The sequence below is a fragment of the Capra hircus genome, chromosome 24 (genome assembly GCF_001704415.2).
Source record: "Capra hircus breed San Clemente chromosome 24, ASM170441v1, whole genome shotgun sequence".
Classification (NCBI taxonomy): domain Eukaryota; kingdom Metazoa; phylum Chordata; class Mammalia; order Artiodactyla; family Bovidae; genus Capra; species Capra hircus.
Genome location: NC_030831.1, coordinates 20011891 through 20037872, shown reverse-complemented (window position 1 = coordinate 20037872; position 25982 = coordinate 20011891). Strand labels below are relative to the sequence as shown.

Genomic DNA, 25982 nt, shown 5'->3' with positions numbered 1-25982 from the left:
TCGCTCTGTCATCCCTGTTCCTGTTGCTGGTCCCTTCAGCCTGGGCACACGCGAGGCAGCTTTTAAATATCATCCAGGAGCCCATTTGCAATGATTAATATCCCATTTCCCCTGAAACAGTCCTTTGCTAAATTAGCTGGGGGCCAGAGGGAATTTGGTGAGGAGCCACGAGTCTCCACTTAACTTGCCGAATGGATTAAAAGAACTTTAACAACAAAATGCAGATCAATCAACACCCCTTCCCCCAGCTGCAAACCTAAAGTCCATTTAAGCTCAGCAGGTTTGCAGTTAATTATAATTTCGCACCTATGGCAGGAGTTACCGAGGTATTTATAATGTGCGTCTGCCCCACGGGGGCCCTCTCTAGGGACCCTTTTTCCCAACAGCTGCTCTTCCTTCTCCAGCCACAAAGACCTGTCTTCATGCAGCTGCTGTTGGGTTCAGTTGTGTAAACAAGAGGACCTTTCTGGAGTTTAAAATTTTCTTTTTAAAAGCAGCCTAGGAGAGAAAGCAGGCAAAGATCCTTTTAAGTCAGAAGGAGCAAGGGTTATGGAGAATAAAACCCCAGAACAGAGGAACCTTACACCAGCAAAGATTGAGGGCAGGAGAAGAAGGGGAAGACAGAGGACGAGATGTTTGTTGGATGGCATCACCGACTCGATGGACATGAATTTGAGCAACCCCCAGGAGTTGGTGAAGGACAGGGAAGCCTGGTGTGCTGCAGTTCATGGGGTCACGAAGAGTCAGACACTACTGAGCGACTAAACAGCTTGGAAATTCCTAAACAAAAGTAGGCAAGATTACGGTCAGATGTGTGGTAAAACTTCCTGTCCACCAAAGAAGCCAAGCCCTGGGTGGGCCACTTGGCCTGGTGATGAGATGTCTGATCTTCAGTCCTCCCCAAAGGCATAGGGCCCCTGCCCAGGCTGCTCCTTGAGCACCACCACTGTCTGGGAAGTGGGGACGTGCTGTCTTAGATCTGACATGAATTTCCTGAGCTGAACATTGTAATGCCTTTTCTTTAAACATCAGTCCAAAATAAATCAGGGACGCGAGTACACGAGAGATCTGCTGGGATATCAACTCGGGCTGGTGTTCAAGGGAAAACATTACAATCTACAGCTCAAGAGATTCCAGAGGGAATAGGGCAGGACAGGCTGACAAAACAGGATTTCCAAGCTCTGAAGGAGGCTGAGAGAGGCCAGGAGTTGCTTTCCTTCTGCGTGGTTTTTAAAAGCGGGAGGGCAGTGTGAGAAGTGGACTGGGGTGCTGGGGGACCAAAGGGGATGCGGCTGGACACAATGGCCCCTGAGGCCCCTCCAGGGCACCAGGCGCTAGTCCAGGCCTGGCTTCCCCGGGCAGTTAGCTATCTCCCAACCAAAGGTTCACCTTGACCCCTCGCTCCAGGCCCTTGGAGGCAGACACAGCTGTGAGAAGGGAGCATGATGTTGAACCTAATGACTGAGGAGCTGAAGATGTGGGGGTCTGCAGGGTCTGGGGGCTGTGGTAAGGAAAGGCACCCCGGTGCACCCCCATCACACACACGGCCAGCAGCCCTCAGCAGAACACACACCCTGCCTGCTCCCAGGGGCTTCTGTGGGGCCACAGAAAGGTGGGGGAGTGGGGGCGGGAGGTGTCTTCTGCTCTGAGCTGTAGACCCCTCTCCTTTAGGTGGCTGCCTGGGGCCTCAGTCACCGGACCCCTTCTCAGCTCAGTGATGCATCCTCTGGCGGAGGTGAGGTGGGCTCCACTCATTTTGAGATCTCTCTGGCAGGGTACCAGCCAGGAGCCCCAGAGTAGAGGTCAGGAGGTGCTGAACCTGGACGGACACTCCTGATGCCCCAAAGGGGAGAGACTGGGCACAGGGTGGGTGGTGCCCTAGCTGTGGGACTCAACTTCCAGACAGCAGCTTGGCTGTGGCAGAAATGAGGCGGTTCTTGGGGCTGGGGTCTCTGCCCAGCCCACCCCCACCCGCAGGGGAACCTCACCCAGGACCTTCTGCAAGGGTTCACACCTGCCTCCAAGCCTTTCCTGACACCTCCCCCCCGCCCCCACCACCCCGGAAGCTGCACCTTGGGTCAGGTCACCTAGAGTAACGCCATTTTTCAAAACCTTGTTTCCTACCGTTTTGGCATCATTCTGATGAATCCTCAAAATGCTGTGGACCCTGGCCCTCTGGTCTCACGTTTCGTGTACCCCCTCCTGCCTGGAGCATGGCAGAACCCCGAGGGGCCTCTGTCTCCCTGGAGGCTTTGGTCGAGGGAGTCATTTGTTGCCTCTCGAGACTGGAAAATGGAAACTTCTGTATATTGAATTTTCTGAAAGCGGGGTCATTTCACCTGCCACTTGCGAAACTGCCTAACTAGCGTATGGGACTAAATAGCTATAAAAGTCAAAGTCTGGAGGTGAGAAACCCAGCGTCAGGGGGTCAGCAGGTGGCTCTGGCTCTCTAGGGTGCCAGGACCTGAAGGTGAGACCCACACCCCTCAGCTGGTCCCCCAGTGGACCCTCCAAGGCCTCCCAATTGCACGTGGTCTGGGTCTGTTTAGAAATAAAAGAATGCTCCGAGGAGAAATGAGGAACTTAATAGAATTTTAAAAGCGGCAGGAACTGATGGGGCTACAGATGGTGGAGGACCGAGTCAGCCCCGGTTTTGTGGCAGGGAATGTGGCCTCAGGGAGGGTCTCGGAGCCACATCCACGCATCAGGTCCAACCTCATTAGCTGGCCCAGCGGGACTCCGCTGCCACGCAAGCGCTGGCCGTGGTGAGGGGCCCTGAAGATGCTGGTAAACGGACAGGGGGCAGCGAGAAGCTCAACGAGTCGCGTGGCTAAGCGACTGGCCTGCACCTGCTCTGCACGGAGCGGAAATGAACGTCTCACGGACGCAACCGGGCTGGTGGAGAGACCAGACGTGGGCTCCCAGGCTCCAGGTTTCCCTATGTGGGGGGTTCATGGCTGGGGTGCAGGACCACTTCCTTTTTCCTCTCCGGAGCCTCCCCCAGGCCCTGAAGATGGCGGGAGACACAGGAGCTCAGCCCTCCTGCTGCGTCGCCAGTACCCTCCCTTCCGTGATCGCAGGCCCCCATCCAGCCTCCCCTCTCGGGACCAGTCTAAGCTGATGAAGGGCCCCTCCGGAAAACACGCCGGATGGACCAGGGAGGGGCTGGGGGAGCCCCCTGGCGGTCCCCACAGGGGCATGACCACGCCCCCAGCTCTGGCCTCACACTGGAGGCTGGAATGTGCCCCTGTGGTTTCCAGTTTAGGTCCTGGCCGGGTGAGAGCATGGCGGCCATCCCTCGAGGCGGCTCTCACCGTTGCTTCCGTCCCCCCCTCCGCAAGGGCCCCTTGGTGCCTCTCTGCTCGCTCTGAGGGGGCAGCCCCCTGGGTCCCCGAGTCACCTCTTCCCCAGGTCTCCCTCCCAAGCCCTCTTGGTTTCTAACTTCTCCAGCTCTTCAGCCTGACATTTCGCTGTTTCTTTTATTTTTTTTTCTTCCTGTCATTTCATGTTGATGAGCTAAAACTGATGACGAGCCCGTCTGGGCACCACCCCCAGTCACTGGATCCCGGGATGGGGTGGGGGACGCTCAGTTCCCGCCTCACTGGGAGCAGGTGTGGAGCTGGGTGCGTGGGGGTCCCTTTGTTGGTGTGGGTGTGCTGCAGGATGGGGGGAAGGTGTGTGAGTGCACCCCGCTAGGGGCTTCTCCATACACAGCCTGGATGAGGCTCCTGCTAGCTGAACCTCCTGACCTGTAGCCAGTTAGGGGAAGAGGTGGGGGTGGTTTCTGGTGATGGAGCCAAGCATGGCAGGGGTGAGGTTCCTAGAGGACAGCTTACGTCTGCTGGGGTGTGGCTAGGAGTGACGGGGGTGGGGTGGGGTCAGGCCAATGTCTACTCTGCTGGCTCAGGTCTCAGCCACTCCTTCCCTCATCGAGGGGTCCTACTTGCCTGCTGTCTTGAGAGCCCTTTGTGGTGGGGGGGGAGGGGTGGACCCCAGCCCCAGCCTCCTCCAGTTCAGTCCAGGGAGTCCCCAAGCAGTTTTGCTGCCTGAGGCCAGGCTGCCTAGAGCCTTCTTTTCTGAAAGGAGCCCCCATAGCCTGTCCACAGGGGCCTGGCTTGGGGCTGGGGGTGGGGGGGCCCTGTCTTGTCCTTGGCCATAAGGCCCACCCTGGACTGAAAGCAGGATGGATGGGAGGGGTCAGTGCTGTGGGCAGCACCCTGCGGGCATCGCCCCCGAAACAGAGTGACGCGGAGAGGCCGGAGGGCCCCTGAAGCCACGGAGAACCTGACTGTGAAGCAGCTCTCAGGGTGGGTACATCGGTCTGCTGGGAGACACGGGATATCACCAGGCATGCGCAAGGAAGCATCCTGCCCTCTGAGATGTCAGGGCAGGTACTGGCGGGGGTGTGGGGGGGTGTGGGTAGGGGGGGTAGGGAGTAGGGGGGCGGTGGCGGGGGGCCCACCATGTGTTTCACTGTCTCCAGCCTGGCTCACCCCCCTGGTGAATGAAAGGGCTTGCTTCCGTGGGGCTGGGGGTGAATCTGAGCTGAACACACTTTGCTCCAGGAAGCTCTGTGGGGTTAACAGGATCTTCCTTGCAGTCGGGGTGGCTCCTTCTCCTTTGGTTTTCTTTCACAGCTGCAACGCTGGCTCTTGGTGGTATTGGGGCTGTCTCCTCTTCTCCTGCCCGGGGGTATTTGAGCTCTGATGCCCTCTCTCTGCCGGGTCCCCACACAGGGTCAGTGGCTCCTGCTTCTGACCGAGACATACACCCCCTTGGCCCTGAGCTCGGGGCTCCATTTTCACTTTGTGCCCTCCCTGTCTCCTGCCGCGTCTACATCTCTTGGTCCAGTTTTCACCGCTGGGAAGCCCTCCCTGCTTGCTGCTCAATGAGCTCTCTCTTCTCTGACCCCTGCAGTCCTGGTCTCCCGTGTCTTATGGGTAGGTCTAGAAGCTCCTCGTCCAGCTGGGACCTGCCTCCCTCACCTGGGACCCTGCTCCTTGCCCCTTATTTACCTTGAGAATGAACCCAGAGGTACGACAAATGGCTGTGGCACCTTCCTATTGTCCCCGGCGTCCAAAAGACTACCCTAGGAGTCTGAGGACCGCAGAGCATCTGGGTGCTGGTGACTGACAGGCAGGGCTTTGAATTTTGGCTCGGCCACCACATAGCTGTGTGATCTGAAGCAAGTTACATGGCCTCTCTGGGCCTTCATTTGTACCTTTAAGCGGGGCCAAACTTCCACCTCCCAAAGTTGTTGTATGGGTTAAATGTGTGTGTTTAAAATCCCAGCCTTTGGGAGTTCCCTGGCAGTCCAGTGGTTAAGACTCTCTGCTCTCACTGCCAAGGGTGTGGGTTCAATCCCTGGCCAGGGAACTAAGATCCCACAAGCCGCATGGTGCCCCCCAAAGAAAAATAAATAAAATAAAATAAATGCCAGCCCTCAGTGGGTGCTCTGTAAACACCAGCTTCCCTGGGAAGTGAGCTCTCTTGTCCTTGGGTGAAGACATGGAGGCCCAGAGAAGTGGTGTCCAGGCCAGAGCTCATTTTGCACAAAGGTGGGGCTAGAACCCAGGACCAGAACAAGAACTGCCATTCTGTACTCTTCCTGGGGAGCCCCAGCCAAGCACCTAGCCTGTGGAACCCAGAATGCGGAGAGCCAGGGTGGGGTAAACCCACCTCTCCCTGCAGGACCCCTTCCTCCCGCCCCCACACCTGTGCCCTGAAGTCTCCCTGGCTCCCGGGCTTCTTCCCTCCTTCCTGCTTCCACCCAGGCCTCTCTCCCCCTTCTGCCCCTTCCTCTTCTCCTTTCTGGGCTCTTCCTTTCCTGTTGGATTTCTCCTCCCCTCCCCCTCCTACCCCTGCCTCCGTCTCCATCTCCGATTCCCATTTCTTTCATCTTTGTTAATGCCCACCTCTCCCCCATTCCCCTCCCTCCACAGAAGAAGTATTTAATGGATATTAAATTATTTTAAACTTTCTTTTTTTTTCCAAAGAGCTTGGTGATGATGCTGACTCAGGATCATCTCACTGTCTAATATTGAATATGCAATTAATAGATAGATGTTTAGGTTTGGCTCTCTTTCCCCTGCCCCCACCCCCACCCCCTTGCTGCCGCAGGAAGGATAAAATAGCTGATTAATCTGGTTTGGGGCAAGTGTTAACGCGGGAGATATATGGGAGAAAGGAGATGAGGTTAGCAACTTGGAGTCGGAGGGTGGCTGCCTCCAAGGCAAGTGAGGGAGAAATGGTTTGTGTTGGAGCTCAGCACGCGGGCCTCGCAGCACGGGCTGTGAGCCTGGCGTAAACCCGAGGGGCTCTGAGCTGGTGGTGGTGGTGGAAGGCCCTCCCGCACTGAGCCTTCTTCCTGCCACTCCACCTCTCCAGGTGTGGAATGTACCTTCCTTCAATCAACTCAGGTGCCACCTCCTCTGAGGCCTCTGGCTGCCCCCACCTTGGGGACCCCTCCTCTGGGGGTGTGGGTGCCGTCCAAGCTCCCTCCCTTACTTGATGGCTCTCCCCCAAAGGGCCGGGGTCTTTGCTGCCTCTGTGAGACCCCGCCGCACGGCAAGGGCATTGCTGGAGGCCTGGCCCTGGGTGTTTGAGGAGCCTCTGTGTGCAGAGAAAGGCGAATAACTGGGCTGCCAGGAGGGGGCAGGAGCCAGAGTGAATCAGTTGGTCTCTGCAACGCAAGCCCTTCACATCTGCACCGTTTCTGCTCTCCAGCTGACCTGTCTCCACCTCCACGATGGGGCTCCCCAGGACGGGACAGTCTCAGGGGGCCACAGGGACACGGGCCTGTGCCCTGGGGCATGGGGCTCCTTTGGGTGGCACCAGGACACCGGTTGGCCTGTTGGGCCTGAGTTGAGGCCTGCGTCCGGAGGGCCGCAGAAGCCTTGTACCCAGGTGGGAGCCCTGCTAGGCCCCCTGAGGGCAGCGACCTGTGCTGGAGGGACCCTAGACATCCCCCGAGGTGGGCAGGTGACCTGTGGCCACACTACAGGACACGGAGCTCGACTCTGAATCTTGCAAGTAGCTTTTGTCTATTTGACTTCGGGCTCTTAATTTCCTGGAAAATCTGGGGGGAGGGAGGGGGAGGGAGAGAGAAGTTCCTCAGTGCTCAGCTGAGCTGAGAATGACTGTTCAGGCCCAGTCAGGGAGGGCCCAGGGACAGAGGGTGCTGGCGTGGGCATGGAGTGGGCACAGTGCCCGGTCAGAACCAGGGATGGTGGGTGCTTGACAGAGGAAGCTGGAGCCTGGCCTGGTCCACCCTCTGTGTACAGTGGGGGTGAGGCCACGCTGGTGGAGAGGACAGAGCGTCCCCTCGGGGAGCGGGGGCTGCGTCTGTGGATGAGGCTGTGTGTCCTTCTGCTCTGGCCCCTTCCAGACATCGGTCTGTCTGCCTGCATCTAGGTCCAGCATCTTGGCCGGAGCGGCCCCACACCCCAAGGGCAGCCCTCCTCAGACTTGCCCAATCTGGCCTGAGCTTCCCACCACAGATGTGTGCTAAGTCACTTCAGTCATGTCCAACTCTTTGCGACCCTATGGACTGTAGCCCACCAGGCTCCTCTGTCCATGGGATTCTCCAGGCAAGAATATCAGAGCGGGTTGCCGTGCCCTCCTCCAGGGAGTCTTGCCCACCCAGGGATCGAATCCGCGTCTCTTCCATCTCCCACACTGGCTGGCAGGCTCTTTACCACTGGCATCACCTGGGATGGCCGGGGAAGGATTGGAGCCCATTTCCTCCCTCTCATCCTGGTGCCCTTTCAGCCAGTCCCGTCCCATCACAGTGGGGTTTTCCTTCCTGACACGGAGGCGGGCCTGCCCTTCTGGTTGTCTTAAAGGGGGCAGTGGAGCACCCAGGACATCCGGCCCATTGACTCACAGAGAGGAAGGAACCCCAGCAAAATGCAGACCCCAATCCATTCTCCTCCTCTTCAGTCGGTCCCCACACCAGCCACCCAAGGCTCCAAAGCCCCGTCCCAAGCCCCAGCCACGAGGTCCCCAGGGGGCTGGAGGCGGCGGCAGGGAGTCGCTGCAACCCCCTCCCGTGGTGGGGATGGGGGCGGGAATGGAGGCAAAGGAAGGGCTGAGACAAGTGGGCCCTCGGGTGAAGCGGGAGGCAGGAGGGGAGAAGACGGGGCCGGAGAGAAGGGAGGGGCAGAGACAAGTGGGCCCTCACGTGAAGGGGGCTGGCGCAGGCAGCTACTACCTCCTCGGCTCTCGCTGTCCGCCGGTTTCACCTGGATCGGCCGGTTCATCTGTAACAGAGCACAGGGTGGGCAGCATTAGAGCAGGCGCGCCTGCACCCCGAGGTGCGTGAGTGTTCAAGGGACATGGCACACTGCCCACTCCTCGGACGCGGACACCCACGCCCCCGGCACCCGCTCGTGAGTGTCTCCACTAAAGCCCCGCCCCCTCCCCTCCCCAGCGCGGTCCCTAGGACCCCCCCTGATTTCAGGAGGGTGTCTCAGGACTGAAGACCCTGAGGTGTTGCCAGCCGTGAGGGGCTCTTGCTAACTGCGATGTCGGTCCACCCAGGACACAGCTGGTTTTGCCGAGCTGGTCTCTGGCCGCAACTGACTCCTTCCTAGCTTGGGGCCCGGCAGCGAGTGGCACCCCACCCCTGTGCCATCCCCCAGACGCCGGCGGTTGGTCCCAGGGGTGCCCGAGGCTCCGGGCCTCGCAGCTCCCGGTTGGAGCAGAGCTCAGGGTTGGGGCTCCAGACTTCAGCCAGGCTGTCCCCTCGGTGGGGTGGGGGCGGTATGTGCGGGATGGGCAGCTATTCGTCTCCTGTGACGTCCGGGTGCCAGGAGGACACCAGAGAACCGCCTGCCTCCCCATCTTGCAGCTGCAGGCCTCTCGGGAGGATCCATGCAATGCCTCGTTCAGGCCACTAGGGGGCTCGCAACTCCAAGGATCCAAGGCTCCGCAGCCTGTTTTTAATCCTGCTGCCGGAGGCATAGGATGGGCTAGGAGGCCCTGAGGTCCCAAGATATTTCAGACAATAAAAACGGGAGGAATCGCGCAAATGGAATAGAACTTTGTGTCTCTGCCCGTGCTTCTGCGTGTCACGTACCTCCCTGATCCCTCAGTCTACCTACATTTCTCTCCCAAACGCACCCCGATAGGCAGTTAGGTACTAAACGCCCCATTTGATAGATGCAGAAGCTGAGGCGGCCGCCACGTGCCAGGATGTGCCTGGGAACCCGGGTCTGCCAGGGCTATCTGAGGGCCTTTTGTTCTGTCCCAGGTGACTTTTCATTGCCACTTCCCCTCGTGTCCGGAGGAGGCTGGACTAGCCCGTGGCAAGCTTCCTCCTGGCCTAGGATTCTGAGCAAGTTTTGGCTGCGTCAAGACGACTGGGTAGGGGAGCGTGGGGGCCCATGACTCAGCAAGGTGAAGAGGAAGCTGGGGAAGGGCAGAGTCGCTCGAGGAAGGACATAGGCGGGAGGCAGGGCACAGAGTAGAGGACCAGGGAGCCAGGCTGCCAGGGGGCAAGAGAGGATGCTGGGAGGCTGGTGCACTGAGAGGGCTGGGTGCCACTGTTTGCTCAGAGGTCCCCACTTGGTGCCCCCTGTGGAGCTGAGGGAAAGGAAGGTGCTGGGTATGCAAGCTCTGCCAGCAGAGTTAAGTGTGCGGTACAGGGACCTCCAGTCACAGGGGGAAGAAAGAGGGCCATAAGGAAATTTCCAGCTTCCTTTCAGGGGCCCTGGCTCCTCCATAAACCACCTCCTTTCCAGTCCTTGAGAAAAGGATCCAGGAGGCAGAGCAGGAATCTGACTGTGGGAGAAGGGCTCTCCCCCCGGTTTCCATTCTATGCCTTCGGAGGCTCCACACCCAGCCCTTTCTGAGGCTCTCTCCGCTTCTGGAACACCCCTTCCCCCGGTTCACACCCCCCAGAGCTGTAATGCTCTCTTACTCCAGAAAGGCCCCACGGCTGACCTGGACCCAGTTCTGGCCATTGTACTCTCCTGGGTGAATTTCTGTGACTTTCTTGCTTATGTAATTTTTATAATTCTCTGAGGAAGGTATTATTCTGTCTTTTTCCAATGAAAAGCTAAGCCCCGGGAGTGGGAGGTCTGGGATGCAGCCAGGGTTGGTAGGCATGGAGCTAACACGACGAGGGTGAGTTGGTCTTGGTATATTTCATCTCATTTGACCCCAAGCTGCTCTGGAAGGGGGGCTTCCCAGGTGGTGCAGTGGTAAAGAATCCACTTCCCAATGCAGGAGATGCAAGAGACATGGGTTTGATCCCTGGGTTGAGAATATTCCCTGGAGTAGGAAAGGCAACCCACTCCAGTATTCTTGCTTGGAAAATCCCATGGACAGAGGAGCCTGGAAGGCTACAGTCCATAGGTCACAAAGAATTGGACACGACTGGGTGAGCATACACTGCACTGTTGCTCTGGAAGGAGAGGACGAAGGGAGGATGTCCTTCTGGCAAGGGGCAAGTGGGCCATCATATTGACTACAGCTTCCTCAGCCTAGCCCCACAAATCTGGCTCCCACCATCTCTTGTATCATTCCATTCCTCATGGCCCAGCTCTTTTTTCCCCCTGTGTGTTCCTTTGGCCTGAAAGCGTCTCTCTCACAGCCCCACCAGCTTCTTGCCCTTGATCCTGAAGTCTTTCTGGTACTCCAGGGGGAAAGGCCCTGCAGGAATTCTCCCTTTTCCATATAGACGGTACAGTCAAGTTTGGGCACTGAATTGCACGGGGGCTACTGCCCTGTTACACCTACAGGAACATAAACAGCTGCTCCAAAATTATATTGTTGGACTAACATCACTTCCCCTAGGGTGTATGCAAATAGGGAAACTTTAGCCAAGGAAACGGAGTTTTGGAGAGGTTAAGAAACTCGCCTGAGGTCACACAGGTGGTCAGTGGTAATCAAGATGACACTGGCCTGCGTGTTCAAAGATGCTGGAAACCAGGCCTAACAGGCTTGGGGAAGGTCTGGGAAAATTCAAAGCAGAAGAGCAGGGAGCAGGTGGGGAGGGCGGTGGGGTGATTCAGGCTTCTCCAGTGAGGACTGGGGGTGAGCAGAGGCAGGCAGAGGTGTGTGCGCCCGAGTCAGCCGAGCTCTGCAGCTGTGGAGATGAGGGAGGGAGGAGCCCACAGAGGAGACTTCATCCCTGGGGCCAGAGCGGGCCCAGGCCAACCCCAAAAGCTTAGGTCAGGGGACCCGGGAGGGCGCCTTCCCTGCCATCTTTTTTCTGAAGGTGGGGACTTTGCATGAAGCCCCGCGGCAAGCCTTCTCTGCGCGAGCAGAGGGGGTGAGTCCTATGGATGGACAAGGGCTGGGGCGGGGGGAACTGTTTCTGTTCTGAGGGGACCCATTTTCCAGGGTAAAGTGAACAAGGTAGATGGAATCTGCCTGTGCCTGGAGCCTTCCCCCCCGGGGGCGCCCCACCCTCAGGCAGCAGCCGCTGGCCCACTGTCCTTGGTACCTGGGCGCTTGTGAATGCTGTGCCCCAGGTCATGGACTCAGGCTTGGTTCCCTTCAGCCCCCCGCCCCCCACTGGCCCTCCCTGAGCCAGCCAGCCCCGGACGGTGATTCCAGACACCCTCCATCACTGGAATCCTGGCGGCAAGGACCCAGGGGCTTGTCCAGCCTCCCACCTGCCCTCGGCTGTGGGCTAGGCACCCGTGGTGGTGGAGCAGAATTGACTTGGCTACCGTGGACCTGTGGCTCCTGGGGTCATATTTCATATCCCATTACGATCTAGGGATGGTCAGCATCCACACAGCCTTCACGGGGATGTCAGGGAGTGCCTGGCTAGATGGAGAGAGAAAATATGGCCTGTGCTTTCTTAATTCTCAGCAGAAATAAAGTGTCAGGATCAGTCGAGAAGATTTCTTAGCAGGCTCTGTACCAACGCCTCCGGCCTGGAGGGAGACCTCTCTTCTCTGGCCAGTCTCTCTTCCCTGTTCCAGACTCAGGCCCTGTCTCAGCCCGCCTCTGTCCTGGGGAGGGGAGGTCAGACCATGCTGCAGAGATGGCTTTGCAAGGCACGACCGGTGTGGAGGGGGAGAAAGAATTCTGGGAGGAAGGCAGAAGGGGCGGTGGCCACTTCCTTGCCCTTCTGACTTTAACCGTGGCCTCTGGATCTCTCAGCCACATGAGCCCCAGGGCGTCCCTTGTAAGTGAACATTGAGGATGCTGGAGCCTAAGTCTCTGTGTCTTTCCTTCAACCCATCCCTTGCTGCTCTGTCCAGGCGTCCCTCTCAGCCATGATATTGTCCTTCTGGGTGGGCCTGGGGCTGGAGGCAGGGTCATCAGCCTGGAGGTCATCACCCCATGCCCCCTGTGGCCTTCAGCACAGGTTGGGTCTCCTGATACCTGAGCTGGGCTGCCTGCAGGACAGGTCAAGCATGAAGCCGCCCTCATGCTTCTGGGGTCAACCCTCCTGGGGACATCGCTAAATTTCGTTGTCATAGACTGCGTTCCTGCTTCCAGCCTGGGGGGCACCCTCAGGGGGAGCAAGTGGTCCTGGCCCAGGACTGGGGCCCTCCCTGTCCCGCCCAAGGGTGGGCGGCAGGGCTCCTTCCCTCCCAGGCCCCTTCTGCTCTGGCTGGGTCTCCCTTCCCCCTCCCCATCTCTGCTACTTTTTGCGTCAACACATATCCATGCATTAAACAAGACATTCCATTAATTTCTTCATCATCATAACTTAAGCTGGGACATACCCTTTAAATATTCATTCAGCTATGAAAACTGGGCATTAAAATTTTAATAATGTCAAGCTCATTTGAACCGGGCTCCTTGGGGACGATTACGATACAATTAGAATAAATATGATGATTGAGCTAGTCCAAAGGCTTCACCTGTCTGTCCAGCGTGGGTCCCCATGGAAGGAGAGGACTGTGGCCAGTGGGCAGACAAAAAGACTGATGGACAGGCCAGCCAGATCTTTCCTAACACCCTCTATCTCTCCCACACCCCACTCATGTCTGCTCGGGGGGCCCGGGTGGTCCTCCCACGGACCTCTGCGGCTCTCTGCTGCCCCCTGTGGGCCAGGGTGCTGGGCCTTCCCTCTGCACCTGGGAAGCCAGCCCTGATTAACCACTGTGGCTCCAGTTACCCTTTCCCTTGCCTTCCTGGTACAACTCCAGCTGTGCTTCTGGGCTTGTTCCTGCGTGGCAGCCACGCCCCTGTCTCTGTGTCTCTTCTCCCTGGGCTTGCAAGGGGCTCCGCGAAGCTGGGATGAGACCACACCAGAGCAGGGCCAGCTTGGATCACGGGCCCCTGAGTGCCCCAGGTGTTCAGCCACCAGCCTAGAGAGGGGCTATTTTCACCCCATTTTGCTTTTGCTATGACCACTTTCCTGAGGGCTGGCATGGCGAGCTGAGCCCACCCCCACCCCCATCCCCATGTCCCTTACTGTGCTGCCCTTGCCTAAGACAGTGCTGGTAAGGGCCTTGGGGACATTCAGAACTCGCCCTGCTTCACTGGGACAGCCCTGACTGTCCGCAGCATCCCTTGGGCCCCCTGCCCCTGAGCTGGGTCCCCCTCCACCTGTCTTTTCAGGATCCTGAGCCCCCTGCTTCACACCAGGCCCCAGTGAGCTGACCAAGAGCTGTCTCAGAAATAAAAAAGAGCCTGGAAAGCTGGCTGTCACTCATCCAAAAAAAATTAAAAAGTGAAGTGAAAGTGTCAGTAGCTCGGTCATGTCCAACTCTTTGTGACCCCATGGATTATAGCCCTCTAGGCTCCTCTGTCCATGGAATTCTCTCAGTAAGAATAGTGGAGTGGGTTGCCATTCCATCCTCCAGGGGATCTTCCTCACCCAGAGACTGAACCTAAGTCTCCTGCATTGCAGGTGGGTCCTTTACCATCCGAGCCACCACGGAATGGCCACCCACACCCTCCTTCTCCTCGACAAGACTCCCTGTCCTTCCGGTAAGACTTCACTGGTTAGCTCTCAGCCCCCTGGCCACAAGTGGCCTATGCTACACTCTCACTCTCTCTCTCTCTCTCTTTCTCTCTCTCTCTCTCTCTCTCTCTCTCTCTCTCTCTCGTGTGTGTATGAGTGTGTGTGTGTGTGTGTGTGTGTGTGCATGTGTGTGACAGACTGGGGAGTCACATGTTTCTCAAACAACAGCAGGGACCTGATTTCCTACTCACAGACTCTCAGACCCTAACTCAGGACTCATCTCCTGGAGTGTGAGTGTGTGTGTGTGTGTGTGTGTGTGTGTGTGTATACACGTGCACCCACACCCATGCTTGGGTAATACTTGTGTGACATCACAGACCTCATGAAGGAATTCCTTCAGGCTGGGGATGGAATTGAATGAGGGAGGAGACTAGTGCAGTGGCCTCAGAGACGTCAGCTTCCATGTTGTTTGCCGATCTGTGAGCCAGGAAAGGCTGGGCCAGTGCCCCGTGTGAGTCTGGGGGTGGGGGTGGCAGGGTCACTGTGGTGGCCTATGGAGATGGCCAGCGTGCTCTCCAGTGGCAGCTGAGCCCCTGGATGTATTTTCAGGGTGGGTGTCCAAGCCTCAAAGCCAAGGGTCCTTTCTGGCTCCTTTCGGGGTGTGTGGGTACCTGGTGGTACGCTGTTCCCTGCTCATCCAAAGGGCTCACGTCTCCCCAAACCGGGAAGTCCTCTGGTAATATTGACTCTTCTTCTGTCCAAACCCGCAGCCTGCACTGGAGGCAGCTCTTAGCTCTGTGTGCACCCACCCACTCCCCAAACCTGGCCCCTACTCTTCCTCTGTCCCCATCTGCTCTCATCCTCCCAGAGACCTCAGCTTCTATGCTGTCTGTCCCCCACCCTAGCACACACGATGGCCACGGAGACGGTGAAGAAGCAGACCGTGCGTTCTGGGCTTGTTCGGACACCTGTGCCCCAACCCCAGTGGCATCGCTGCTCTGGGAAGAGACAATTCGCAGGGCTCAAATGGTGAAGAATCTGCCTGCAGTGCTGGAGACCCAGCTTCTATCCCTGCATCAGATCCCTGGGTTGGGAATATCCCTTGGAGAAGGGAATGGCAACCCACTACAGTGTTCTTGCCTGGAGAATCACATGGACAGAGGAGCCTGGTGGGTTACAGTCCATGGCGTTGCAAAGAGTCGGACACGACTGAGTGACTAACACTTTCACTTATTCAAAAAGCAAGGGAAAAGGCATCATTAGAGCACTAAAATATAAAGTTTTCCCTTTCTTTCATGGTTTCTATCTTTCTTGACTTGTCCTGGTATTTTTTTTTTTTAACTCAGCTATTTGATGTCATTTTAAGTAAAGAAAAATATAAAATTTAAAGTATTAGCATGGACTCTACCATTCATCTTTATTTTGTGTGATGCCAGTTTTAAATGCAAACATCAGAACATTTAACTCCTGTGCAGAATCACCAAAATTATACAATTTCGTTTTTGTGGCTAATGCCTGGAGGGTGCCTTGAGGAGAGAAATGTAAGCTAGACTCAGGAAGGTTACGAAGAAAGAGAAGGTCCCCTCAGGCATGGAGACCCTCAGAGGAACCCAGACCCGTGCTGTACCCTGGGGGTGGACTGGATTCCCCTTTCCACTGACTCCAGACCAACCTGGTACAACCAAGCCCAAGGTGAGCCCTGGGAACTCAGGCCAGACTTCACTTCTGCCCATGGCCCCTCTACCTTAACCCACATGGGCAGGTGACCCTCAAGGGTATTTTAAAGTCTCTTTCAGAGATGCATTAGTCACCTGCTATGACAAGGGCTCTGTTGACCAGACAGACATGTCACAGCGCTGCGAGCCCAGGCAGGGGCCACAGGAAGAGTGGGCCTGACCCGACCCTCGCTAAACTCCACCCAAGCCATTGCTGGCTGGCCTAGAAAGCAGAGTGATTGCACGTGAGGACCAGGATGTATGTGGATCAGGCAGGGGGGAGGCAGAATCGATCATAAGCAGAGTCCCCCAGCCCCCCTACACGGGGTCCTTCACGCCATGGACGACACTTACGAATCCCAAGTTCAAAGATGATGTTATAAGAATTTCAAGGTGGCAACTGCAGAGGACTAAACCCCAAGGATGGGACCCTTCTGAGGGTGGAGGCCTGGGTGAGAGCAAGGGGCGGGGGCTGCCCGTGAGGCCGCCCTGAACACAGTGCCTTTCTGCGTCCCCATCACCTTGCAAGCTTATCTCCAGGCATCAGACATTTCCTTGACCATCACGTGTTTTCAGGTGGAACTGTGCACAAGCTCCAGAAACAGTGTTACTCAAAAGATTTATCTCTTAAAGATGACCTCTGGGTAATTTGTGGAGGATGGACTGAGAATTTCCAGCCTCTGGTATAAATGAGGAGGCAATCATCCAGTACGGATACAGAAAAGAGCCCCTGAATGGGACCGCGGGGACCACAGGTGGGCTGCTCTTTAGCGACCCTGCCCTCCACCTGGATTTTGCCTTTGCCGCACTTAGCAATTCGTAATGAACAAATTAATGAATGGAGGAGTTGTTTGTTTAAAGCCCCAGAGGGCAGATTTTGAATCTCAGGCTCCTGGAGTCTCCGGGCTGTGCAGAGTAGGCCCTCAGTAGCCTTGGAAGGAAAGGATAAATCCCTTGCCCCGGGGCTCCTGAAGTCCCCTCGAGACATGGAAGGGGCCTGGCAGAAGTGGCACACACTATTTGCAGCTTGTTGTAAATACACTGTTTTAATTACCTGCTTAATAAATCGCATATGGTTTGCTCCATAGAGAGGGGGAGAGAGTCAAGGGATCCTGTTGGCTGTCATCATAAAGTTTTGACTCAAGGACACCCTACAGTGATTTTGATTGCATAAGTGACACGTGCCTTTGCTGAAGCCCCTGCTCATAGACCAGACTCTGAGGGGACTCTGGCCAGGCCAGAGGGTGGCACCGTTCCCAGGGCATGAGGACAGGTCACAGGCCCGCCTGTGGGTGCAGGGCACTTGCTGCCCGGCCACCCCCGCAACACCTCAGGTCTCAGCTCCCCAACCCCCACCTTAAAGGGTCCCTTCAAGCTCCCCTCTTTTCACTGCCTTGCCATAACCTAGGACAGTTATGAACCAGTGTGGTTCTCAATTTGTAGATTTATTTGTTTAACGTCTGTCTCCTCTTTATGAGGGAAGGCCCACACAGTTCTGTTCCCACAGCACCTGGCACGCAGTAGGTGTTCAGATGCTCGCCGAGCAAATGGATGAAAAATCAAAGTGTTAGTTGCTCAATCGTGTTCGACGCTTTGCCATCGCATGGACTCGCCCACCAGGCTCCTCTGTTCATGGAATTCTCCAGGCAAGAATACTGGAATGGGTGGACATTCCCTTCTCCAGGGAATCCTCCTGACCCAGGGATCAAACCCGGGCCTCTTGCATTGCAGGCAGATTCTTTACCATCCAAGCCACCAGCAGATGGATGACTGAACCCTCTAATGCGCCTGTTACCGGCATTGCTCCCTCCTGCCTCAGCCATGCCCTGGCGGCAGGAGGGTCCAGAGGCCAGAAGTGGTCACCCGCCGAACAGCCCTATTTCTGGTCCAAAGAGAAAGGCCTTTAATCCTTCCTCCTCCAGCAAAGTGGCGATGTTGTACCTTTGGATTAAGAAGGGTTTACTGAAGCAGTGATCGTGGTTTAGAGAGACAGCCAGTGAGCTCAGACCAGACAGAAGAACCCGGAGGTTATTGTTAAAATATGCAAATCCACAGCCCATTGAAATGCAAACCCTCCAGATAAGATTTTTAATAAATCTGGTTCTGCTCCCACTCCCCGCTTTCAGGAGGCCATCTGATGCTTGTTGGGTCAGGCATGTAGGCCCTGTCAGCTCTTCACCCCTCTCCTCGTTTAGATGATCCAGCTCACGGCTGCCCCTCAAGTGGTGGTGGTCGAGGGCAGGGGCGCCTGCCAGCAGAGGCCCCTGGCCTGTCCCTTGACACAACACAGGAGGTCACCTCCGGGTCAACTGTAGGGACATTGAACCCTCATCCTTCCCATTCTTCACCTTCATCCTCACGTATCTGAAAAAGAGTCCCAAGCCCTTGCGCCCTCTGCCAGGGGGACTGCGGCGCGGTTCCCCCCAGGCACACCTCTCACTCTGCCAGTCACGGCCTCTGGACTCAGTGCGGTCTGCTGCCGTCCAAAGTGGCCTTTGAGGGGATGGAGGAGAGTGACGGAGAAGCAGCACAGGGGCCCGAGTGTCTTAATGACCGTCAGGACAGGAGTGTGCCTGTGTGGGCTCCATGTGCCTGGATGGGAGGCGCGCGCGACCCTGGCGGGTGGCACTCCTCAAGTCCTCCTCAACTCCAGACCCGGGGCTGACCACTCGCCTAGGCTTACCTCCCTCCATCCTCTGGGACACCATATAAGACAGGGGAACAAAACTGATGGGGTGGGGAGGATGGGGGGAGGGGAGGGGTTCAGGGCAGGAACGCCTGCGGACCACGCGGGTGGAGTTCGGAGAAGAGCCAGCCGGGTGCCACGCAGCAGGGACTGCGATGTGCAGACAGGTCAGGTGGACGCAGGAGGGTCTGAGCCTGTGCTGCGGGCAGTGGTGTCCGCCCCCGACCCCCCTCCGCCCCCGCGCCCGACCCCGACCCCGTCAGGTTTTGGCAGTAACAGCATTCCACCAGGGCCGCGCTGGGAAAGAGCAAGGGCGCAGCGCGGGCACGGGGCAGTGGCGCCCGATCGGGGGCGGGGGGGGGGGGACGTTTAGATCAGGAACGGCCAGCGCTGTCTCGGCATTGGGTCTCCTCCCCATCTGTGGGCAGGTGGAGGGCGGGGGGAGAGCTCACGCCCGCAGTGAGGGGGTGGGGCAGGACGCGGGAGTCTGTACAACCCGCACATCCTCCGTGGTCCAGCCCCACAAGCAGGCCCCCGGCAGTTGCATAGCAACAGGCTGCTCTGCTCCGCAGTGTCCAGCGAACAGCGGCGGCGCTGAAGGAGCCTATTGGTGGGACTGCCTGGGGCGGCCCCCTCCCCTCCCCTCTGCTTTTTTCTTTCTCTCCCCCGCCTCTCTCCCAGCCTCCGCCCTCTCCGCTCTCTGGAATCTAAGTTTACAGAATGCTTTCCCCTCACCCACTGGGTACAAACAAAGGAGGTGCCCCCTCCGCTGGGTTGGTCTAAGGTCTCTCCAGCTTGTTTCCAAAGGGAGGGGTCCCCATGAGCTTCTTAGTTTTCCTTTTCCCCCCCCACCCCCGACCACTGCCCGTGGGGTGCGGGTTAGGTCCCCCCTGCGTGGGTGGGTGCTTCTCGGGGCTGTGGCAGGTGAGGCTGGGGGAGGGGGCCCAGTGAGAGATCCCAGAGACACCGTGGTGCGGCTGGACTCAGCCCCTACCCAGCGGCCAGGGCTTCCCAGGCCCACACAGCCAAGGGCAGCCTATCTCTTTGTCTCCAAGCCCCGCGTCCGTCTCACCGCTCCCACCAAGGCTCCGGAGCTGCCCTGGCAAGGGTGGGAGGACCCTTGTGGTCCTAATTACCGTCCGCTGCCGTGGAAACGAAGCTCATTAGCCTGCAGGGCCAGGCTGGGTCGCTAACCCTCTTCAGTATGGGGGTGGGGGGGGGGTGTGATGAAAAAAAACAACAAAAAACCCAGCAGTGGATAAATGGATATGCTGGATGAAACGAGCCCTGACTTCTTTGGGAGGCCTGGATGTCGGTCCTAGCTCCGCCACCTACTTGTGCCATGAGGTGGGACCGTCACTTGACCTCTTAGGGTCTCAGCCCCAGAGTGTGGAGAACCTCGCAGTTGTGAGGCTCTTAGCACAGTGCCCGGCGCCTAGCAGGTGCTCAGCAAACACACGATAGCACCCGCTTCGCTCCCCCAACTCCTCATCCCCCAGAGCCTCTCCACCAGCCGGCTCTGCCCTGATCCCTGCACAAGCAGGCACAGCAAACCTTTCCCGGGGAGCTCACGGCCCAGTCTGCACAAGGGCTTTGCTGAAAGGCCTTCAAGCCCACCCTTCCTGGGCCGCAGCCACGCAGGGTGCCTCCGCCCTCAGCCCCTTAGCCCCGCACTTGGCCGGGACCCACCACCTGGAAGTCCCTTCTTCTGCTCCGCTGTGGGGTGGGGGGGAGCGTTTCAGTTCCTGCTCCCACACCACAGCGGTGGGGCATGCTCTTCTTGCAGTTCTGCCCTGGCCAGCTCTAGTGACCAGAGAGGAAGTGTTCCCAACCTGCCATCCCCTCCTTTACTCTCATCAGCCCAGGTAGCAGAGCTCCACAGGGCAAGGCGAGCCCAGCACCCAAGGCTTCCCTCAGCTGTGCGGACCAACGCTGAGCATGCACGCACCTCACCAGGGGGCTCGGGGGCTCTGGGCCTTCCGCATGCGGCTCTGTCCAGCTGGGTCTGACCTTTCCCAGCCCATGTGGAACCACTGCCTTCCTGAGTTGGACCTGGCCTCCTCTGTGTGGGCAGGAATGAGAAGGGGAGTGGGCAGCCTGGCCCTGGGGGCTGGATGGAGGCCCGGGGACCGCCTTCCCTGCTGCTTCCCCCATCTCCCTGCAGCCCGCCCCTGAGTCCGATGCGCTGAGTCCTCCTCTACCACCTGCCCCACCAGGCCGCCCTGGACTCTGGACCCTGCCGCCAGGTTCAGCACCCACCCCCGTGAGCACCCACCCCAGAAAGGGCGCTTTCCGCATTGCTCTCCCCCAAACCGGGACCCCTCCTCCCTGTCTCATGGGGCTCAGTCTCAGGCCTGGAGGGACAGTCCCTAAGCAAGATAAAGGAAAAAAACAAAGCCCACACCATGAAAATGACAAATCTAGAGGAAATTGCTCTTAGTCCCACACCAGTCTGACGATGCCAGCCAAGCGCAAACCTGAGTCATCCTAGAAACAGCGCCGACATTGGCTGTTTGGAATTTGTTTTGTCTCTGGGCTTTAGATTTAACCATTCCTTCTTTCTCCCTCCCCCTCCCCCCACTGCCTGCCTCTGCCCCTTGCTCTCCGTTTGCTAATACGAGCCTGCACAGCCAGCTCATCCAAGTCTGTTTTCCTGGCATTAATTAACACAGCGCTCCAGCCTCCAACAGGCTAAATGATGAATCAGGTTAAATTCCAGACAACAGCCGCACACCGCCATCAATTAGCCATCTCCGGGGCAGCTTCATTAATAAGCATCGATCATGGCCCTCCTCCTGGAACACACCAGGGTCTCTGGGTCACGGGCACTGCCCATGAGTGTGTCAGGCTTAGGTGTGAGTGTGATCACGTGTGTGTGGGCGCTGGGGCGCCTGGTGGGGATGAACACTTGAGTGTGTATGCAAGACTGCAGGTGTTTAGAGGGCATGGGTGGCAGAGGGGATGGTGCTTGTGGTGTGGGTGTGGGTGGGTGTGTGTGTGTTTATCAGTGTCTGTTATGGGCATGGGGTGCTAAGTACCTGGGTTCACTCTCCACTCTACTGCCCGCCCCCCTTGCCGGCTCTGTGCCCCTCTGCTTGCCTACCCCTGTCCCCTGATGGTAGGGTTCTCCTGAGAGTCACTGGCCCCTCTCCCCTCCCCTGCTCACCCCCAGAGACTTTGCCCAACCCCTTCTCTTCAACTTGCACCCCATGGAGGCAACTCTAGAATCCCTCTTGCCATCACCACCCTCTTTCCCCTTGCATGCTGGGTTCTCGTGGTTTCTGGCCCTTGGCTGTCCCCAAGGTACGCACGACCTCCAGCCCAAAGCTGACTCCCTGGGTTTTCTGGCTCCAGGACCACCACTGCCTCTGCCCAGGGCCAGGCTCACAGCCTCCAATAGCTTCTGCACCAGCAGGTTGGAACCCAACCCTCTTGGAGGCATTGCTGACCTCCACTTGGACGGTCCCCTCGCTCTGCCTTGCCCCACATTCCTTGCAGGAAGTAGGATGATTCTGAACCAGGAGCTGCTGGGAACCCCTCAGAGACTCCCCTGCCCAGGGACTAAAGCCCACCTCCTCACAAGGAGACGAGGTCCCCTTTGGGCAGATGGTCTGCCTCTCCCTCGGCCTCGACATCACAGGCCTGCCTTGTTCCCTGGGTAGCCTCCTGCCAGATGGCGGCCCCCGTTGACTGTGGCTGATGGCTGCAACTACCCTCTCCCTGATCCTAAGTGTTCACAGGGTCCAAAGAGTCGGACACAACCGAAGCAACTTAGCACGGGGAGGGCTGCCTCCCCAACTTGCAGTGATTCTGAGCCGGCAGCCTCAGTGGGATGAATGCTCCAGAGCCTTCTCAAAAGAAAACCTGGTTCAGAGCAGGAGGCTGTGGTCACCCTCAACCTCGCGCGCGGGGCGCTTCGCTCTGCGCCGAGAGCCATGCGCCCCGGGCGCACGCGCCAATGGGGATGGACGTGGCCTCCCCAGGCGGCCACAGCGGATCGTCTCCTTAAAGGTTAATTAAGAATCTGAAGCCGGCCGGCGTGGTGCGGCCGGTGATGGCGGATGTGGCGTCTCTCCAGACCATTAAACACTAATTAGGTTTGGAAAGTCTATAGAGCTCCCGAGGTCTCATCAAGGCAGGCGCTGGCCCCCAGGTGCCCTTCGAAATGCCAGAGCTGTCACCCCTCGACCCCCACCCCCCGCCGCCCGCCCCTCCCCAGCCGACCCTCTAGACCTGCCCCGCGACCTCTGGCTTCGGGTGGGGTCCCGCTTCATTTCTCTCCATCTTATTGTGTCTCCCTGGCCCCTGCTGCATCACCGCCTACCCTCCTCCCGTCGCTGGCCTGGCGGTGTCCCTGGACCTTTGGAATAGCTTCCTTCTCCCTGCATCCCTTTGCACTCAGGCGGCAACATCGCCTCCGTCTCTGTTTCCTCCCCGGTGGCTCGGAGGGCTGGTTTGAAAGGGGCGTGCAGTGGCCCCCCCACCGCAGTCTGGTGGACAGAAAGCTGATGAGGGTGTGGGCAGAGCAGGCCTGGGCCCTGGTGTCTAGAGAGGAGGGTGCAGTGGAGACATGGGGAGACCACCTGAGCCCCACACCCCCTCCTCAGGATTCTCCCCACCTTCATCAGAGCCTGATTTAAGAAAGGCTCCCTCTTGAGATCTCCTGGCCTCTGAGCTTCCTGGGGGCTGGACTCCACCTGCTTCTCACAGAGCCCGTCTCCAGCCTGTTTCCCCAGAGACCTGGCTCCCTTGAGGCCATCCTTGACCGGCTCCAATTTCCTTCCCTGCCTCTGAACTCAACCAGTGCACCAGGAGGAAGCGGCTCCTGAAAGCATTCATTCATTCGCACCTCTGATTTAAACCCTGCCTTGGGAGAAGGGCATGGCAACCCGCTCCAGTGATCTTGCCTGAAGAATCCCATGGACAGAAGGGCCTGGCAGGCTACAGTCCATGGGGTCGCGACAAGTTGGACATGACTGAGTTACTAACATTTTCACTTTCACTTTGCTCTCAGAGGACCCAGGGAGAAAGTGCCCCTCTTAGGACACGCCCTCAGTCACTGGTGCTCCCCCGGCTGGACGGCAGGACCTGAGTTGGGGAATTCTTGGAAGTCGTTTTTCCCTCCCCCTCCACCCCCCACCACATCTTTAGCACAAGTGGCTTGGGATTTCCCCCTCAGTGACAGAAGGCGGCTCATGTCCAAATCTGCCAGGAAGAAAGATGGCGCCACACGTTTCTGGGTCTCCCTGGCCACAGTGTGGAATTCTTGGTCCAGGTCTTCTAGAGAAGCTGTGAAGCAGAAATGTTTGTCCCCTGCAACGCCTGACCGTATTTTATGCTGACCCCCTGCCCTATGTTTGTGACAAACATGTCTGAAAACCATCACTGTCCCCATCACCGCCTGCTACGGTCGTCACCATCGCCACCAACACCGCATTTTATAAATACGAATAGGATATGGCTTAATTCCAAGGGATATTGCTACTGGTGGAATTCTGGATGCTGGGACAGGCAAGGGGACATTTGGGGGGAGGTGGAGCTTTCTTGGGGCCCCTCACACCACGTGGCATGGATAGCCTTGACACCTTTTTGTTCATGTGATGTCATGCACAATGCGACTGGCTCTGCTATGACTAGCTGTGTGACCTTAACTCAGTCACTTAACCTCTCTGTGCTCCAGTTTCATGGACTAGAAAATGCAGGGTAGACTCCTCTACCTTCACAGGATATGTGGTGAGCAGAACAAATATGTGCCCAAGACATGGCCTGACCTAGGTTAATTGGCTTCTTTCCATCTTTAGACAATGCCCTGCACCTCCACTTCTCCCCACAGAAGACAGGGAAAGGAGCTGGGCAGGGTCCCAGTCATTTGGGCCCCTCCACCCACCTTGGGTCCTGCCTCCAGGGTCCTTCACACCCTGTGACAGGCAGGGCTGGAGTGGGCCTGTGGGCGCGGGTGGTGCAGCCCAATTTCACAAGCACAGAGTATTATGATTGCATTGATTTCCATCATAAATCATATTTCCTATCTTCTGCCTCGCTCTCCTGCGTGCCCCAAGTTAAGCCTTGGTATTTTCTTTAGCGGCTGCCACTGTCAAACTTGGAGATGATATTAGGATAATGATGATAAATTTTACCCTGCAGCCAAGCCACTCCCTCTGTGGGGGGCAGGGAGGGGAGCGTTTACCCCCCCAGATGGATCCCTTTATGGACCTCAGGGACTCCTGCTGGGCGTTGGGAGGGAACTCACCTAAGCTTGAATGTGAAGGTCTTGCACCTTGACACGTGGACACATATGGGCACACGAGTCACGTGTGTGCAAAGATTTGGCGTATTTCATGTGGACACGTGGTGATGCTCTGGCCAGTGACACCTGGCAGGAGGCAGTGGGGAGGGAAGGCTGTGGGGAGGTCTGTGCTGAGCTTCCCGAGGTGCAGCTGCCCTAGTCTCAGGGATCCCAGTGACTTGGGATTCTGCGGGTCCCGTGGTTTTCCCTGTACAATGCACTTCACATCAGTCCTCCTGCTGACATCTGGGCTGGCGAGGAGGGTTTCAGCACACATTTCTCTACAAAGCCGTGGCTCAGGAAGTGCAGTCAACTCCTGGCTAGGGTATCCTTTCTGACCTCAGAAATGCCACATCTGTTTGTAGGGCAAAGCTGGTAATATGGCTCTCTTGAGTCTTGGGGTTTCTGCCTCTGCCAGTTGGGCTGGGCTCAGCTCTGACTGAACTGTGGGCCCCTCAGGAGAGAGACAAAGATACCAGGTCCTGGGTGCAGCATCAGGGCATTTCTCAAGAGGCTTTGGGGTGTGCCCCATGGGGGGACAGTCCCAGGAGACCCTATGGGTTCTCTGCAGTGGGGGCTGGCCTTGGAGCTGGAGGAGGACTCAGCAGAGATGTGGTCTTGCGGCTGCCTGTTCATTCACTCGCTTACTCACCCATTTAATGAATGTTCCCAAGCCAAGTGCCCTCTCCTGTCCACCAGCCCCACAGGCCAGAGGGGACCTCAGCACCCTCTTCATTGTCTGCACTATGGTCCGCTGGACTGAGATCCCTGGGTGGGGAACTGGCAAGTTTTCTCAGATGGCTGTGCTAAACACATCTGGTTCTTGAAGAAGGTGCCCCTGCTGATGGAGATGATGGTGACTGTGAATCACCAACTCAGAAGATGACGGGCGTCTAATCTGACCACCCATGAGATACTGACAGCAATCTCACGGCACCCTCCAGGCCTCAGGCAGTCCCAGCTTGGATGCCTCCCGTGATGGGGTGCTCACTCCACCTGTGAGTCTGATGTCTCTACTAAACATGTTTAGTCAAGCCAAAGCCTGAGCCACTTGCAGCTTCCCCTCCTTTGCACCCCCTGCTTTCGTACAGGAAATGCCTAATTTCTCTTCTTAATGACCACTCATCAAAGTAGAGGTGATGGTGAGAACCACCTCGGTGGCTAGGGAGCAGCACCAGCCTCTGGGACGCCCTGGGGCGGGGTCTCAGTGGGATGTGGTGGGCTAGGAGGCCAGGTGTCAGCAGATGGGATTGTATCCTACAGGAAACACCTGTGTGTGAATGACCAGCTCTGTGGTGAGGCTGTATGTCTGGCAGGCTGGGCTTTCTCTGGGAAACCAGTGGCCCTATTGATCCCAGAGGAGCAGAGGGGTAGCATCCACTCAGGCCACCAGCTTAGGGCTCTAACTGCTGCCCA

General features: G+C 57.5%; 1 protein-coding gene across 22 annotated transcripts in view; it reads right to left on the bottom strand.

The window, feature by feature from the left end:
• The window catches only part of CELF4 (CUGBP, Elav-like family member 4), a 315363-nt gene that overhangs the window by 66770 nt on the left and 222611 nt on the right, over nucleotides 1-25982 (bottom strand). For 15 of the 22 annotated variants that reach the window (XM_018039731.1, XM_018039744.1, XM_018039749.1 and 12 more), the window contains exon 3: nucleotides 8183-8261. In XM_018039731.1, coding sequence (XP_017895220.1) covers nucleotides 8183-8261 — 79 coding nt within the window. The remainder of the gene's footprint in view (nucleotides 1-8182; nucleotides 8262-25982) is intronic. The other 7 variants (XM_018039738.1, XM_018039752.1, XM_018039740.1 and 4 more) reach the window with 1 other exon arrangement.